Source organism: Oryzias latipes, chromosome 6 (assembly GCF_002234675.1).
Source record: "Oryzias latipes chromosome 6, ASM223467v1".
NCBI classification, from domain to species: domain Eukaryota; kingdom Metazoa; phylum Chordata; class Actinopteri; order Beloniformes; family Adrianichthyidae; genus Oryzias; species Oryzias latipes.
In genome coordinates, this window is record NC_019864.2 from 29,002,381 (window position 1) to 29,020,369 (window position 17,989).

The 17,989-nt window shown below is 40.1% G+C and overlaps 1 protein-coding gene across 1 annotated transcript in view; it reads left to right on the forward strand.

The window, feature by feature from the left end:
* The window catches only part of LOC101175396 (PQ-loop repeat-containing protein 1), a 58,678-nt gene that overhangs the window by 20,273 nt on the left and 20,416 nt on the right, over positions 1-17,989 (forward strand). Inside the window, exon 4 of the mRNA XM_023956067.1 lies at positions 17,760-17,976. Coding sequence (XP_023811835.1) covers positions 17,760-17,976 — 217 coding nt within the window. The remainder of the gene's footprint in view (positions 1-17,759; positions 17,977-17,989) is intronic.

Genomic DNA, 17,989 nt, shown 5'->3' on the forward strand with positions numbered 1-17,989 from the left:
GCACCACCCACAGAGGTGAACTCCATGTGACTGATCCTTCATTCACACCAAACTAAGAACAAAATTGGACAATCTTTTTATTATTGTCTCGATTCAAAAAAAAAAAAAGAAAGCTTTCATGAAGTTCAAGACTAGAACGATGTCGGACTGCACCAGCTGATCGTCTCTTTCAACTCATCAGATGTCAGAGCTGAATCCCGATTGATTGACGCAATGCGTCTTCACCAAAGTTCAGATTTCTGAACTGCAGGCGAGCCGCCCAAATCCCACCGCGACTCTCAGATTGTACTGCTGTCAGGTCAAAACGGCGTGCTCAATGCCTAAATTGCGCCGCAGGACCGCAGATGGCGTCTGCCGCACGAATCGCGTTCGAACACAGCTTTAAGGCTTCAGCAACAAGGAAGCAGGTGACAGCCAGGAAGACTGGCTGCCGGAGCTTACAACAAGTTAAGAGTTTTAAACATGTTTAATACAAATTATGGATCAACTTCATAATTTGATGTTCTTACTGTTGAAAGAAAACGTTTGTTCTGTTAAACTTTAGATTTAGCCTGCAGGCTAATTATACAAATGATTTTTTCTACTAGTTCACATGATTCTCTCTTCAGCTCCAAACTGCAGGTCAAGATGAGCTTTGCAGCACGGTGGCCTTCACCTAGAGAAAAGTTTCTGACACAGTTTGAACAATTTTGCTTTCTTACCCTTAAGAGGCTGTCCGTTCCCCTCGATTGGAGCCATTTTCAGGATATGCAGCTGATTGGATTTGATAGACGGCTCCCATTCCCCGCTGTTGCACCTGTTGTCTTGAAAAAGATTTGAAGAACTCTGAGGGGAAAAAAGAAAACTCTGGGTACATTTTTTAAAACATTTTTATGTCTTTGATGTCGGCTTTGGATCAGGATTTTGCCCAAAAATGTTTGAACAAATATAAACCTGCTTTTAATTTGTGGCCACAAAGAAATGTTGGTTTAATTTCCTGAGTGTGTCTTTGAGGTTCTCCCCTGATACCTTGTGGTTATTTATGAATATGGGTTATTAATTGATGAGGCGGTCTTTGACCCCGCTGACCTGGATGTGTCAGTCAGGGCAGTGTGCTGCCTCATTAGACCAGAGTAAGGAAGAGGAGCTGACACACAGACACCACAGATCATCGTCCATCTCTCCCATAGTACCTGACAGGTGGGAGTTTGCAATGTCTGTGTGTGTTTGTGTGCTTTATTTACTCGATTTTTATCCGGACTCGACTGTATTTCATTCTGCATGAAAGCAGTTTTCAGGCTGACATAAACCAACTAAACGACAGGCCTCTGTAAAAAAAAACATTTTAGATGGACAATAAAGAATAAAAATGTCTACAATGGTTAATAAATGGTGAATAAATAATGGCGTCATTAGCATGAACCGAGTCATCTGAAGGCACGCAACGATCCAGGTGTTGCGCAATCGAGGCTGCGCTCCTGCAGCTGGGCGGGGGGGCAATTCGTAGATTTCAGGCCGCTAAAAACTGTGTTATAATAGATAATAAACCAATAGTGGCACAGATGTTTTTTCTCCCAGCCCTAAGCCCCCTTTAAATTTGCTCCCCGAGCATTTGCCCGTATGGCCTGTGCCTAAAACCGCTATACTGATTTAATCCAGTACTTTGAGCAGTCAAACTAACTAACTTCTTTCAGAAGCAGAAGTTCGATCCAGAAATGCTGCAGCAGTTTGCAGACAAGGAGCATCCTAATTACTGCACCGTTAAAAACATGACAGTGGTGTGTGAGGAAGTCACAAACGTATGCTTTCTTTAGAATATAGGACTTCCCGACAAACTTTAAAGAGAGAAACAAATGAGAAAAATTCCTCTAACTTTGCATCTTTTTAATATTTTTCCAGTAATTTGGTGATATTCTTCAAATTGTTATTGTTTACCGGGATGTAAAGTGAAAATCTGACATGAATACGTTAATTCTGAAAGCTGCTCGACGCGTCAGGAGAACACGTTGTGTGTGGTTTTACTCTCACACCGCCTTATTGATTTGTAAATTATGAGCAAAGCTCCCCACTGGCTTCATCGATTCGCGGTGGGTTAGTCCTTGACTTTCCACTCTCAGGGATGCGTTCAAAAGTCCGATCTCTGAAAGCGATGAGATCATTATTGCCAGACTCGGTGGAGCTGAAATGAGCTTACCTGGGGTGGGTTTTCGCCCCCCTCTCATAGCTTTGTTGCTCCATGTGTCTGGCTCTGATCAGCCCTGATCACAGAGAATAGGATGAAGTCAAACTTTGGGAACCCTTAGGCCTGCTCATTAGTGACAAGCTTCCTATACACTGTCTCCCACATACCAACCCAGACATACCCTTGCTATATGGGAAACCTTCTACCTTCCAGTGATAAAACTCCTTTTGGTTCCCTTTCCTCACGTCTGCGGATAAATGGTGAAGCACAGGTCAGAGGGGGATGTTTGCTTCTTTTTCTGCTGTCAAGTTTTGAGCAACTTAACTTCTCCAGGTACAGAAGTTTTTAGACTATCCAAAATTCAGAGGTGATCCATTTTGCAGTAGACTGGGAACCTAAATCCGTGTCTTTAGTGGTGGATGCAGCAGGGGAGCCTGCTCTCCTAATTGGAGAAGTGATGCCTCCCCCCGGGCACTCTGTGAGACGCTACACTTGCACAAACGTCTCGTCTCCAACATGTCAGGCTGTGCTTCCCAACAAGACTGTCCACAGACCCGAGCACATGCCACTGAACCGTCGGTCCGTGACAAAACTCCAGACAAATTGCAGCATCTCTGAGAAGTCGAGGGGAAAAAAAAAAGGCAAACCTGTTTATTTTCTTGTGAGTAACTACAGAATGTATCCAACATATAAAAGCATCGTTGTTGGGGTTGGGAAAACTGTTTTTGGTAATTATCCAGAGGACAAAAGTCTAGCTTACATCTAATTTTTAAACCAAACTTAAAAGCAGCAAAAACTGTAAACAAAAGTCATGATGTCCTACAAAAATGGTTAATTTTGTAGGAGTTTTCTTTTTTTACTGTTTAAAAATAGTCTTCTAACTTCCCACCTACAGTCTGGTCCTCCTGACTTGTTCTCATTATTCTCTTACAGGGCCTACATCATTTAAAATCACCTTATTTTTTAGCTTTTAAGTGCATTACAATTTTCATTCCAGACCGAAAAAACAACCCCAAAGTGGTATTTTGATCCATCTTACTCATTTCTGAGTATTCCTCTAAAAAACCTGCACTCTGAGCGCCAGCCCCTCCCAATCCACGAAAACAAGCGGCTTCCCACATTGTGACATCACAAAGTGAGGAACCGTCCCTTCCAGGAAGAGTCTGCACTGGCAGCGAACTGCAAAAGGAAGAAAAGAACAAACAGGAAGCCACATTTTTCAACAGCGGCAAAATATAAATTCAGGACTGTACCTTATGTTTAGAATTTCTTTTCTACATGCATTTTGTACATCAGCGTAATGTGACATCGTCACAAGTTTACTCTGAAAGGCTTAAAAAAGCAGGATATATGCTCATGAAATGAAAAAAAAAGTTTTTTATTAGCCATGGATCTGTTTTGTTAGACCAGACTCAGTGCTTTGAACTGAAAAAGATGAATAGTAAAAATATATCTTTTCAAACACATCTTACCTCGTTTTATTTTGGTCACTAGTCCTTTGGTCCTTTTTAACACTGTAAACTTTATCACAGGAGACACTCCCATCATCTTTTGATCTATTTTCAAAGCGTTCCCAGTTGTTTTTTTATTTATGATTATGCTGGTTTTAGCCAAAAAGAAAAAATTTGTGTCGTTTTTTTAGGCCCTAATTATTGTAGGAGTTTGTCAGAAACGCGTTGTGGGCGGGACTGCTGGCATGGAGATGTTTAAGCACATTCTGCTGCAGCAGGAACAGCCGCCTCATTTACATTTGCTTATCTCTGTAGGAAGAAGGTTTCCCTGCTGATGAGGCATTTGCCCTCGTAGACCAATAAATACCACCCTGGTGGTCCCACGTGTTACGACGTCCTTGTCCGACTGCTCTGTCGATTCAGAAGCTTTGTTATCAGGGAAGATCCACCATCAAAAACCAGCTTTTTTTTTAAGTTAGTGAATGTAAACCACAGGAATCCTCTCTGCTGCACAGAAAGAGTCACAAAAGTGACGGAAAGAAACAAAGTTAATGTCAATTGATGTTTTGCTTCTGTAACTGTGTCATGTTCTAGTGTGGAAGCACTGCTCCAGTGATGCCTCACCTCCATGCACGCCTCCTCTGGTCCTCGCCATGCACCTCTTTCTGCTCGTCATCCATTACTAACCGCTCTTACCACAGTTTAGTCTCTGTGAGCTGCTCTTTTGTCTGCAGCTGCAGTGATGAAGTCACAAACTGTTCCAGGAGGCTCTGGAACGCTTTGTTCTTCGGTGAGCTGTTGGACCAGAGTAGCATCTGACAAATGAGCCTGCCGTCAATGAAGGCATGTGATTGTGTCAGAAGTTCTGCCTGACTGACATTTCTAAGATTAATCTGTGAAACCGGATGATTTTGGTGTCCAATTCGAAATTTTCTATACATCTTAACATGATGAAGGGTCAATTGTTGCGTTCCGCATCTATTCTTATGAATACGACCGCCAAATCATTTACGTGTCTTTCTTAAAGTTTTAGTCACATGCCCCTTCATACGGGGGTTGACTGGCACAGGCGCTGCAGATTTCTGGGTTGTCCGGGTCCGTGGAGGACGACATGGAGGTGCGGCTGCATCTTAAGGGGAGCGCAGGCATGTCTTTCAGTTCCCTCTAGGAATGTTCCCTCTAGGAATGTCGGTAAAATGAAGCGTACCACTGTCGTGTCACTCTGAAGGCTAATGGACGTTCATGCAATGTCCCTACTGACCGCACATGGGGTGTGAACGTGATGACGTAAGACGCCTGCAGGACACCCACACAAACTCCTCTCTGATTGTATCATTTCCTAATTTCTAATGCTACACCCCCCCCCCCCCCCCCGGCAGGTGATGCGCGTTCAACTACGCTAAACTTGTACTCTTGAACGCCCTCTCGGTACACGACCCAATCCAAACCCCATGCTAGCACATGTACTGACAACTGGAAGACGCTTGGTATGAATCTGATGAACCCTGCTCCAGGATGTTTCTTTCTCAGCTCTATTCTGATATACGAAAGACTTGGTATCATTCCAGTCGGGCACAAACTGCAAGTTAGGGCTGCACGATATGAGGAAAATTCGCCTTATGCGATATTAGTGATCAATATTGCGATGACGATATAACTGATGATGCATGAACAAATAGCAAAACAGCCAAACAATAATTTCTATTTCACTGCAGTTTAGTCTAAATAAGAGTCAGTCAACATACCTTAACTTATACTCTAAATGAAACTAGTCTACATGTTAAGCCAAAATCTAACATCGAAGGGCTCCATAAATGCATTAATGGATTTATTTGATTGGTTTAATACTTAAAGCTGTCATTAGATTGTTCTAGCACATTTAATGTAACCATTTATTGCGATTTTGGCCGTCTTGCAAATGTCTTGCTATCGCGATAACGATAAATTTGCAATTTATGGTGCAGGTTTACTGCAATATCCTTGATCAATTTTCAATAAGATGTAAATTAAAAACAGACACAAACCCATAAGTCCTGACCAAATCCAAGTCCTCGATTAGTTAAAGTTCAACTGATGAAACGTTCACAGTGCGTTGAGAGGCCGTACATTTTATTTAATCCGTTTCATCTGAAATCCATTATTACATAAACGGCACTAACTGTGATTTGAAGTGGGTCAAAAAGAAAAAGAAGTTCATGCGACACGTCTGCATCTCACCTTCTCCCTTACTTACCCTGATGTGTTGTATAATTGTTCACTACGACCTGCAGCATGACAGAAGAAATAAGAACGCACAGGAACGTTTTTGCTCCACGGGTTCACTGAACGTCTACGACCAAGATTACGGTTACGGTTTGACAATTTCACTCCTGCAGACCACCCATGAGGGCAGTTTGGGATAAGACTTCAAATAGAATACAATATATTAGAATTAAAAAAAAAAGGGGGAAAATAGCAGACAATAAAATAAAAGCAAATGGAATAAATTCAATACAATAAAAGAAAAAAATGGAATAGAAAAGAGGAAAAAAGAATAGAAGAAAATAAAAAAGAAAAGAACAGAGTATAATAAAATAAAAATAAAAAGAAATAGACTTGAATAGATGCAGAAAAATGAAATGGAATAAAAAAGCAAATAGAATAAATACAGCACAATAAAATAAAGGAGAATAGAATAGAATTAACCTCACAAAGGGAAATTCACCCAACATTGAAATCATGTGACCAAGATGAGTTTCTCTTTACAAGTTTAAGAGAAAAACTGAATGACAGAAGTGAAATATAAGAAACCAAGCTGATCAGCTAAAGTGACTCATAGTTTTGGGTGGCACAAAAATAATTTGCACAAAAGCTGAGTCAGATGAATTGGGGTCTTCGGTCGAGAGAAGGGACTTCTGTGAGGCTCTAATCGATTGTTTCTGCCTGTCTGGTTTTGTAGCGTGACGTGTGTGTTTATGTTTCCGTGTATAAACACCACAACTTATGTAAGCCCAAAGTCTGCCTGGCTTTTACGTGGAGTGGAAACAAGTCTGGACCAGATATACAAGACTCTTCACAAATACTCTTCATAATCTGTTAAAGGTAAAATGAAAACAAAAAGCTCATTACATTGCAGTGAAATAACACCTCAGCTTGCACGCAGGCAGTGGCCGGCATACAAATGCTTCATTTCCTCTCATCTGAAGTCTGAAGCATAAAGGAGCCGACTCTCATTTAGTGCCAGAAAATTTTAGTGTTTGTGTAATCTCAGCATACACATCCACCGCCGTTCTGCACGGCTAGAGACGGTTAATATTAACCACAAAGAAGTCAGACTGTGTCATGTGAGCTGATGAACACAATTAGGAAGTCATCCTCAATGTGAGGAGCCAACAAGTTTTTATAGTTTCTGAAATATATGAATTCTAATTGTACATTTTGTGTTATATGTAGGAAGACGTGGATCTTGTAATTTGCATGAATGTAAACATTTAGCAGGCTGGAAGCCAAAATGCTTTGCTCAGTCACAGTAATGATATTTTAAGCCAAAGTAAAGAAATACTTTCATAAATGACTGTCATTGTTTGCATAAAGGTTCATTCAAAGACAAGTACATACAGGGAAGGGTTGTAAATCAATGTTATTGATTCATTTGAAGTTGTTGTTTTAGAAGATCTTTTGGTGGAAAATCTGGATTTTATTTTTTTATTGCACTTTTATATCAAATTTTCAAAGGAGATGTTGAAACAAAAAAGCTTTTAATAGATATGGTTCATCGTTTGGAATATTTGTTAAAGAAAAATAAAAGGAGGGAGAAAAAAATTGACTAAAATCAAAAATGGAATTTGGTGTGAAACAATCTGAGATTTGACTTTTGGGCATATGGCCCAGCTCTTAATAATAGATATTAAGACAGCTGACCTTGTGTGACTTATTGAAAGAAAGGTGTCGACTCTGGTCATCACCAAATGAGGAGAGAATGAATTATGGATGCATTGTTAGATGCTTTGAGTGTCTGGGAAAGTGCACATAAATGTAATCCAATATTATTACTATTATTATTAATCTGAGTGTTCAAAACAAAGCATCACGAGGGCCCATGGTGGGAGCTGACCGTGGTGCTGAAGCGTTGCGATTTCCTCTCAGTGCTCTGAGAAATTCAATCAAGTGCGGGTTTACGTGTTCTTTGCGTCGGTTATTCATACTTCTTTTGTGGTTTTAACGTAGTTCATTAGTGATTTATCTGTGAAAATGTCAAGTAAAGGTTTTTTGTTTTTGTTGTTTTATAATGTCTGTTCATGTATGACCAATTTTCATTTGTGCAAAATGAGCAGAGGTTTCTTAGTAGCTGTGTGACACGGCCTCAACTCCCACACACTGTACTCATTGTAGTTTAATGCCATGAGGCTCCAGTCTTAACTTTAAGCGTCAGTGTGCAAGGAAGAGAAAGTTAAAGTGAATCCCAGCTGTTATTCTGCCGATTGAGGTAAAGAGGAAGATCTGTTGTGGATCTTTAAGTGTACAAACAAGCAAGTGCATGAGAACGCAGAAGAAAGATTTCGGAGTATAAAGAATGCTGCGATTCAGGGAAATAATTCCATCAGGGTTGGAGAAGCACATCCCTCATTATGCTGCATTACCTTTGAGGTATGCATGAAACAGGAGAGAAACGGCGCTTTCTTTGAAACCCCAAACTTTCATTTTGCTGCAGATGGCAAATTCTGTTCAAGCTGCAGACTTCAAAGGACTTTTTCTCAAATGTCTTGAAGCAAAACCACCTACAGACAAACGTGCGCTCATGTGATCTCGCAGAGATCTTGTTCATTTAAATTGGCAGATAAGCTGAGATGTGGAGGCTTATAGAGCGGCTATAAGGACAAATGAAGGACAACGTCAAAGAAAAGCTTTTTAGCTCTGATTATCTCCGCTAAACGAAACTTCCAGGGATGTGTAGCAAAGGAAAAGTGATGAAAAGAAGTACATTTCTGTGGGAAACTGATAGAAATCAAAGTGAAGACCAGCCCTAGATCCAAAATTCAAATGGTGGGTAACTGGACCTCATATTTTGCTTATTTGTGGTTCATGTCTCCTAAATTTTAGTCTCACCTTTTGGTCAAAAAGGCAGGTTTTCCTTCACTTCTGATGAGAACCGCTGAGCATCTAAAGGACATGTCCAGAGCATCACCCTGCTTAAATGTTCCATGATTCATCTTTTGCTCCGGGGGTACCTGTATGTTTAACAAAAGTCTCTTTGGTTAAATCAATATTTTTAATTTGACAGAAGTCAAACTTTTTTCCATTTTCTGTAATGCACTGAAGTCCCACTCAAATCATCTTTTGATCTACTTTCAAAGCGTTCAGTGGTCTTTTAATTATGATGATGCCATTTTTTTCTTTTATTTAGCCAAAATCCATAAACCTACACGTTTTCTAGGATCGTTTCTGTTGAGCGGCAGAAGTTCATTAGAAATTCACCTCAGAGTTGTGGGTGAAGCAACCCCGCCCCTGCTACCTTTCCTGTTGCAGAGTGAAGTGGAGTAGGGAGTTTGTGGCCCACCCAGCACATTTTCTGCGTCAAAAATACAATTATTTTCAAACTGCATTTTTTCTTCTGCCCCTGATTCACAACGATTTGAATAAAGAATTCCTCAGAAATGCAATTTTGAGCTTAATTTCTTTGTTTATATGTCCTTCATCATCAGAGAAATGCCACAGGAGCATGTTAATAACACCCAAAAAAAATTTTAAGGTACATTTGTGAAGTAAGGTTTATATTATTCCGTATGAAAGTCAAGTCTAGTGACATCAGTGCCTGGACCAAAACAGTAAGATTTACAGTAAATATCCAACATCATGTGTGAACCGACCCTTCACCCCCACCAAACAACAACAACAACAACTACTTCAGGGTGGTGTTCATCGGGTCTCACAAACTTCAAATCAGCCATCAAGCAGGTCAGGGATATCTAGACTGCTGCAAAAGTGTTGTCAAATTTGAACAAGTTCTTATGTTTTATTTGACCAATTTCAATCAAAATTTTAAGAATTTCCGTTTCTCTACTTGTAAAAAGAAAAGAGGACGGTATTGTGCTTCTGGCTTTTAAATTATACATTATTAACTTTTCAAGAAAAGAACACAACACAAACCAGCACAGCACAGCAGACATCAAACAGTAAAAGGTGCACACATAATATAGGTTACAATAACACGTTGGGATTTTTTCTCAAAACAGTTACTAAATACTTAGAAATATAAAATGTGAGCCTCCTTTACAAAGTATATCAGATAATTTCGAGGAAAGTGATCCAGATAAGGCTGCCACGTCTTGTTGAAAATGTTGGAGTTACCCTTTAACAGAGCACTGTGGCGTTCCATTGGAAAAACTTTAAAAGTCTCTCTGTACCACTGTGTAACTGATGGAGGTTGCACTTGTATCCATTGTAGAAGTACACATCTCCTAGCCAGGAGTAAAAGTTTTTGGAGCAACCTCATCTGTCCAGGGTTCACAGGCAACCTCCCCGACTGGCCAAAAAGAAACAAAATAGGGTCCAGGGAAAAAGATTTATGAAAAATTGAGCTGAGCTCCGTATCAACATTTTGCCAAAATCTGGAGATGCTGCCAAACACAGTGGTAGTAAGATCCAACAATTTTTTTTACATTTTATACAAAGAGGTGAACGCTGTGGTTGAATCCTATGTAAAACCTCTGCATGGTGTATATTGAGTTCTGTGTAAAATTCGACATTGGTTTTCCCTGAGTTTTTTGCATGTAAATGTTTTTTGTGCAGACAAAAAAGCATTTGACCAAGTTTCAACATCAAGGTCAATTCCCAAATCTGTCTCCCAATGATACTTAGATCTCTCACTTGTTAGAGGGTTCAGTGCCATTAATTGTGCGTAACAGAGAGAAAGGAATTTCTTCTTGGAGGTGGCATTTTCATTAAATTTCAAAAGAAAACATTCTAGTGGGTGTAGGATTGGTTGGTCACCGGGGAAAGAGAAGGAGGTCCGATCAAAGTGTCTCACCTGTAGGAAACCTAAAAAATGTTGGCGTGATATCCTGAATTTATCTTGAATTCGTCCAAAAGACAGAAAAACACCTTTTTCAAAAAATTTGCAGACAAGTTTTAAACCCTTATCATGCCATTTGTTAAATATCCCAAAATCTAAGCCCGGGGAGAATGCTACGTTTCTAATAAGAGGCTGCATTGCACTGGAAACGTTTTTTCAACCGATTTGATTCCTGATGCTGTTCCAAATTCTAAGTGTAACAATAAGAATAGTGTTGTTCTTTATCCCCACTGGAAGTTTAGTTGGATCTAGGGATAATAGACTCAGTAGTGAGAGAGGCTCATAACACCAACTGTCTACATGCGGTTCAGATTGATGCAAAAATGAGTGTAACCATCCTGATATAATCTGTAAATGAGATGCCCAGTAGTACTGAAGGTTAGGCAATGCCTGAACACCCCTATCAACCGTAAGCTGCAAAACCCTCATCTTAAGCCTAGATTTCTTTCCATGCCATATAAATTTGGACAAAAAACTTTCAATCTCAGCAAAAGTGTTTTTGTTAATCTTGAATGGCAACATTTGCATGGGGTAGAGTAACCTGGGAAGGATGTTCATTTTTATCAAGCTTATCCTGCCCATAAATGATAGGGGGAGGTCAAACCACCTATTTAGGTCACTCTTAGCTGATTACAAGACCATCTTAAAGTTTAATTTATACATCTCTGAGGTGTTTGCAGATATCCTTAAACCTAAGTATGAAAAACCTTCATATGACCACCTAAAAGGAAAATTAGTAGGAGGGTCCCTTCCCAACCTGTGGCTCCCCAGTGGTAAGGTTTCAGATTTGTCAAAATTAATTTTGTACCCTGAAATTTGGCTGAATTGCTTAATAATATTAAATAGAATTGGAATAGATGTCTCTGTTTTTGTTATAAATAACAACACATCATCTGCATAGAGGGAAATTTTGTATTCAGCTTTGTTCAGTTTGATTCCAGATATCCCTGGATGGGTCCTTATAGCCGTTTCTGGCTTTTAAATATATTATTGTTTTTAAAAAAATAGTTGGCCTTGGTTAAAAAAAAAAAAAAAAAAAGAAAAAGAAATGTTTAAAACGAAAGCATTTATTTTTTTCTCCCAAAGATAATATGTATTTTTGCAGCTCTGATAATTATGTATCCTAATCTGTGTGCGCTTTCTTCTGGTTGTAGCCATAGTTGTTCATTCTGTTTGTTGCGTTCGTGTTTTTTTATTTTTTTTTTATAAAAACACATGCTGCAGACCAGGAATTCCAGATTTTTGAAGAAAATCTTTTTATTTTTATGCAGATCAGCAGCACACAGTTGTTTTTTTCTCTCATAATATTAAGTAAATTTATTTATGCAACACAGATGGGGAGGAAAAACCTAGAGGCTTTTACATTGAAAATATTCTGTTTAATCCCGGTTGACTGTCACACATAAATGTTGGTTTAATTTTTATTTTTATTTTTTACAAATTAAAGGTATTTTTTTCCTTTTAATAGGAATCATGTCAGTGTACTAGCTGTTGTTCATTTTACCTTTCAATCTCGCAGCGTGCAGCATTTTTGTTGCTGCTCCCATAAATCTCCGTGACATCTGCATTTATGATGCCATAAACGTTCTGAACGCATCACTTCCAGACGGCCTTCACTAAAATGATGTTAACGAATGAACCACTCGGTCTTGGGTTGATCATTTTAGTTTAGGGTTAGGGTTAAGGAGTGAAGGTGGGTCTTCTAGTATCCCAGAACCAGCTCTATTAGGAAAAATATCAATAATTTTTAACAGAGAAGGTCTACTGAACTTTATTGGAGACCTGCAACAATTCCTTAACTGGTCTCAAATGTTAATGAAATAGAAACAAATCAGCAGAACACACTCAGAGGAGGGTGAAGGAGTACGTGGTTGGGTAGTCCCTGATGGGTCAGGGAGCAGAGCGGGTGGTTGTCATGGCAGAAGTCGACCGGCTCGGCAATATATTAGAAATGGACAGTCAATCTGAAAAGGTCACCACTGCACAGACAGCCGAGGTGAAGGACAAAAAAGTAGAGAAATTAAATGACCGTCATAAGCTCTGATGTTTAATTAAACAACAGTGATTGTCCCGGACAAGCCCCCAATGATTACGAAACAAAACTCTAGTCCACAAATAAAGTTGAACGGCACGCAACAAGAAGACTAAACGTCAGGGAAATTGGGATTTTCGTTTGGAAAAAGAAAACTGATGCATACACGCATCAAGAGAAAACCACCACCAAAGGTTATTATGTTTTGACAACTGCAGCCATTCAAAAGTCACAATGTTGTGCGCTCGCTCCTCTCTTATCCACGTCAACCTCAGCTGCCTGGTGACAGCCCCTCAATCAGCTGATCCACCTCAGCTGTTCCACCCCCTCCGCTAAAAAACACAACAAACAGACCCAAAAACAGAGACTACAACCAGAAGGCCTTCATAGGATAATCTATTTGAAGCAAAAGCTTGTGGCCTTTTGGATGCATGACTGTACGTAAGAAGAAAAAGGACAGACGTCAACACTGGTAACTTCAAAGCTTCATAGTCTAAAAAACATTTTATGTCAGATCCTCTCCTATCTTTTAGACTTCTAACTTGTATTATAACTGCTGTCCATTATAAATCCTTGATAACAACAGTTTTTCCCCTTTCATTTTTTAATTTTCACAGCAACTTATGCTGTCACCTAGTTGTAAACAAGCCCCAGTTGACAGAAATGGTCTGAGCAGAATTATAAAAAGCTACGTTATCTTTCTAAGACGCACAGAGAATAACGTGTTTAGCTTTTCCTGAAGATTTCTGCAGATGTTTTTGAGTTTGGAACTTTAGACAAGGGCATGTTTCCGTGTTTTTGAATATGAAGAAGTCGATTAAAACCCCGTCAGTGAGACTCTGATGCTTCTTTTCTTTTGGCTCACACAGATGAGCTCAGTTTATGAAACACAGAAAGTTTTTAAACATTTTACAAAAATATCGGCTTATGTTTACAACGGCAGATGCAAAGGACCTGTCATCCACACACCACATGAGTTTCTGCTGTGGACCACCACTTGACATCGATTTTTTTGTTGCTGGCTAACTTTAAAGCATCGCACTTTTCTCAAACAACCAGAAACCTCACGGGTGACCTCCATCACGTTCAGATTGTCCTCAGTCGATGACGGTGAGAGGAACACCAACCCAACAGCCTCACACGATTCCAATCAACAACTTCTGCCTCTGTCTTAATTCAAAGAGAAGACTCCACAGAGCTGAGTTCCCCCTCTGGCAAACTGACAGTGCTAAATCAGCATATCTCAATGGAGCCTAGCTGTCAGTGTCAATCCTAATCTGGATCTCTGAGCCTGTCTCCGTTCAGGTCGGGTCTCTCTTTTTCTGCCTGGCCTGATGAGAAATGCCTCAAGCGTCGCCTCTGTGCTCTCCATCTTCCTGACTCACTCTGAGCTATTCTTTTAGTCTCCATGCGTCCACCTCTTCCTTCATTTTTCATCACCCCTTGCCTCATATGTGCAGCTTGCATGAGAGCAGCTGCAAAGTTTGAACACCCCATTTAAGGTGTTTGTAGTGCTGTACCTTAACCATACCTGCTGAGGCTGTCATGGAAATGGACTCGCATGAGGTCAGGGCTTTATTCTGCTAGAAGAACTGCCTGCATCCACTACAGGTATCTGCTCTCTGTGGGGGTCTTCTCTGCCCGTGGTGGTGATTGAATGTTTGATCTAGAATGAATTATGTGGAAACTAAGAGTTTTTTCCAGGCGAGACTCCAAAAACTTGGTTGGATATGGCCAGTCTTTGTGGAAAACTTTACAGATGTTACTTTAAAAACCAAAACCAGCTCCCCTTTTTTTTGACACTGGTATAATATTTAATAATATAGAATAAAAGTTGTTTTTTTCTTCTCATATCCTCCTGAATACCAGCGATGCAAATTTTCCGTTTTATAGAGGACAGTCCTACAATTGAATTTTCTCCCAACCTCTGCATATTATTGCATTAACTTTATTTGGTATCTACAGAGGACGTTTGGGGCTTTCAAATGATACCAAATGTGAAGGGTTGGGCCTCCGGATATTCTTTTTTTGGTTGATTAAAAGAATCTGTCAATGAAACTAATAAAATGTTCGAAGCGTTCCCAGGGGTCTTTTAGTTATGATTATGCTGTTTTCAGCCAAAATCCCAAAGTCTGTGTCGTTTTCTAGGACATAGTTTCTGCAGAGCGGCGGGAGTTCATCAGAAACGTGCCTCTAAATTGTGAGCAGGACTGTTGGCGTAGAGAAACTCCGCCCCCCACCTCCCCAGTTGCTGAGAGATTGGAGCCCAGCGTATTTTCTACGATCTTTTTCAAACTGAATTTTTCATCTTCTTCGGATACAATTTGAGAAATTTTCTTTAAATAGTAGCAAAAAATTCTACCATATGTTAAGGAAAATGGTCTTACCAAGAATTTTTATTTAGGCGAAAAAAAAATTCTAAGTAATAAGTAAAAGTAAGATTATTTTGCTCTAGATAAGATTTATCTTGCGAGTCAAAAGCTAAGACATTTTTTCTTAAAAGAAGGGTCTTTTGATGATTCAGTTTTTGCTGTGTGAGGGGAAATTCAAATTATGACATGTGTCACAGACAAACATAAAACTTCATGATAAGGTGTGGCTTTATCTCTTCACAGGTCCAAACAATTGAATTAGTCAGGTAAAAACACCATGCTATAATAAAGTACAAAATAAAAAACGAGACGGGGTAGTGGGAGTGCAGGGTTAGGAAGAGGGGAAGCTGGTGAGAATGTAATTTATGAGAAGAGACGGGATTGTGAAAAAGTTCCCAGAGTTTGAGAGTGTGTGGGCTGCTGATAAGATGCAGAATGGGAGGGAACGGAGAGAGAACAGAGCTTCAAATTAAAGATGAAAATGTGAGAGGCTCTAAAAGGCTTTTTTTTATTTTTTTTGCATGCTACCTTCCGTTCCCTCTTTCTGGGAGGAATGAATGACCTTTCATGTTCTGGCTGAGAGCAGCCTCCCCCTGCCTGCCATTGGCTGCTGTGATTCAGGCCTGATGTTGATTTGTAGTAAAAAGGCATCAGTAGTCGGGGGGGGGGTTACTTGTTGGTAGCTGAATGTGCCAGGCTCCCCTGCAGCTGTTTGGCTCCTGTCCGTGTCATAGTTTGTGACAACAGATGTTGTGATGTGTCTCTCCGTTTCCACATGGCGTGCTTCTTGTCAGCTGTGGGCGGCGCGTCTTTTGTGGCTCTGGGTAATAAAGCCATTAATCACATTTGCTGTTTGCCACAAACATGCCACACTCGCTGCGAGATGTCTCACTCTGGCCGTCTTGGATGCAGCTCAGCGGAGTGGAAGAGGGAACGCAGTCCTCTGTGAGCGTCGGTACTTCGCAGGAATATTTCCATTACATACACAACGTGGGTCACGGCAACGGCAAGGACATGATGTGAGGGGAATAGAGTCTGCTGCAGACTTTCCTGCAAACCCTTCTGCAGCAGATTTAATCATAAAAATACGTGTTTTAAAAAGTTCATCTGATTAATTTATGCTTATTCCCCAATTGTCCTGGAAATGCCCAGAGTATGCCTTTCACCTTCAATCAGGTGAGGCTATTCAGGTTATGCTTTAGTTACAGCTGCCCTAAGCAATCTGCTTTTGAGTTTAAGTGTATCTGGATGTTCCTCACACAAGAAGAAAGTCAACATTTCTCCACTTTGCCTAAAACACTAAAACAAGGACGTCTAGACACGTTTATATAAAAAAGTGTCGAGCCTTAAAGATATTTTATTTTTGTCAAAACAAAAAATGATAGACAATGAGCTGGAAACAGATTTTTTTTTAGTTTAACTTATTTATCTCCTGCTTCTTGGTTCTATTACTTAGTAAATGCTAATTTATAGTTCAATATATTTAATCTTTTTTTTTTTTTAATCTAGATTTCATAATGAAGAGCGGCACGTTTTGGCAATGACGGCAAAGGCTTTGAATCTTACAAACCTGTTATTGCTCCATTATAGCAAAAAAAAATAGATTGTACAAATATGCTTTGTAAATATTTACAGGTGAATGTTTTAGATGTATTGTGAAACACCCGTCAGCTGTCAAGCACAGAGGCGGAGGGCTCATGATTTGGGCTTGTTGTGCACCAACAGTGACCTGGATCAATGTTTACATCTAAGTGGTTGTAAAATAAAAAGACCCGTGTCAGAGTGGTCCAACCTCCACCCTTTGGGAGTGCTTCCCCAACCCATAAACAAATTCTCTGAAACCTCAACGAAGTCTAACGGACGCAGCGCATTAGTGAAATGCAGCAGCAGGATCGTCTCTGAAGCAGCCGGGTGCTTTGTAGTTGAGTGGGCACGCTAACTAATGTGCTTTTATTTAGAAATCAATCCCATTTAGCTAATGTCAGCTAGTTTTCCACAGCTCAGTGGTCATGGCAATGAGAGATTCAGGCTTCTCATATTATGCTTCACTGAAGAGATGGCTGATGGGAATTTACAAGTTAGAGACAGAATATTGCCACTCATAATTTTTGCCTTTTTTTTCTGTCTGAAGAGCTTCATAGTCTCCTTTTCTAAAATTTGCTAATAAATCCACAATCAATTTGATTCTGGATGTTTTAATACATAAAACTGTTTGTTTTTTTTCCTAGTTTTTGATGTTTTGTAGCAAATGTAGACACATAGTATGGAAATGAACCAAAAGTAAAGCACGCAGCACCTGACAGGCCTTTTTTCAAAGCATAAGTAAGGTAAAAGCTTTCCAGGATTGCATTTATATTTTTTCCACTTATGCACAGAGACTCCAATTGATTCAGGAGTGCTGGCCTTGCAGACTTTCTCTAAGCGTTCCCCTCTCTTTCTTTCTTTCTGTCTGCCTTGACTTTATAGCTTTCATTCCCTGAATGTCATCACCACAAGGATGTTTCCATTTACACATGGTGTCCGTGTCCTAATTTCATCATTCCTTCCGTACAATAATCCTGCCAGGCTCCCCATTCCTTTTCCCGCACACTCATGATCCCAAATTTCTCATATCGACACTCGTCCAATTTCTCTGATAAGTAGGACGTTAATCGAATCTTATTTTTGCGTCCATGTGCTTCCTCCCATCCAGACCTGAATGTTGGCTCCTTCTGGAAGTGGAGCGTGTTTGAAGACTACCTGCTCTTCTGTTTTGGCTTCACCGTCCTGTGTGCCGTGGTCTCCCTGCTGCTGATGGACTCGGGCGTTTTTGTAGAGACTCTGGGTTTACTCGCCGTGACGTTCGAGGCCATGCTGGGCATGCCGCAGCTGCTGCAAAACTTCAACAACCGCTCCACCAAAGGAATGAGGTAAAGATGTCAC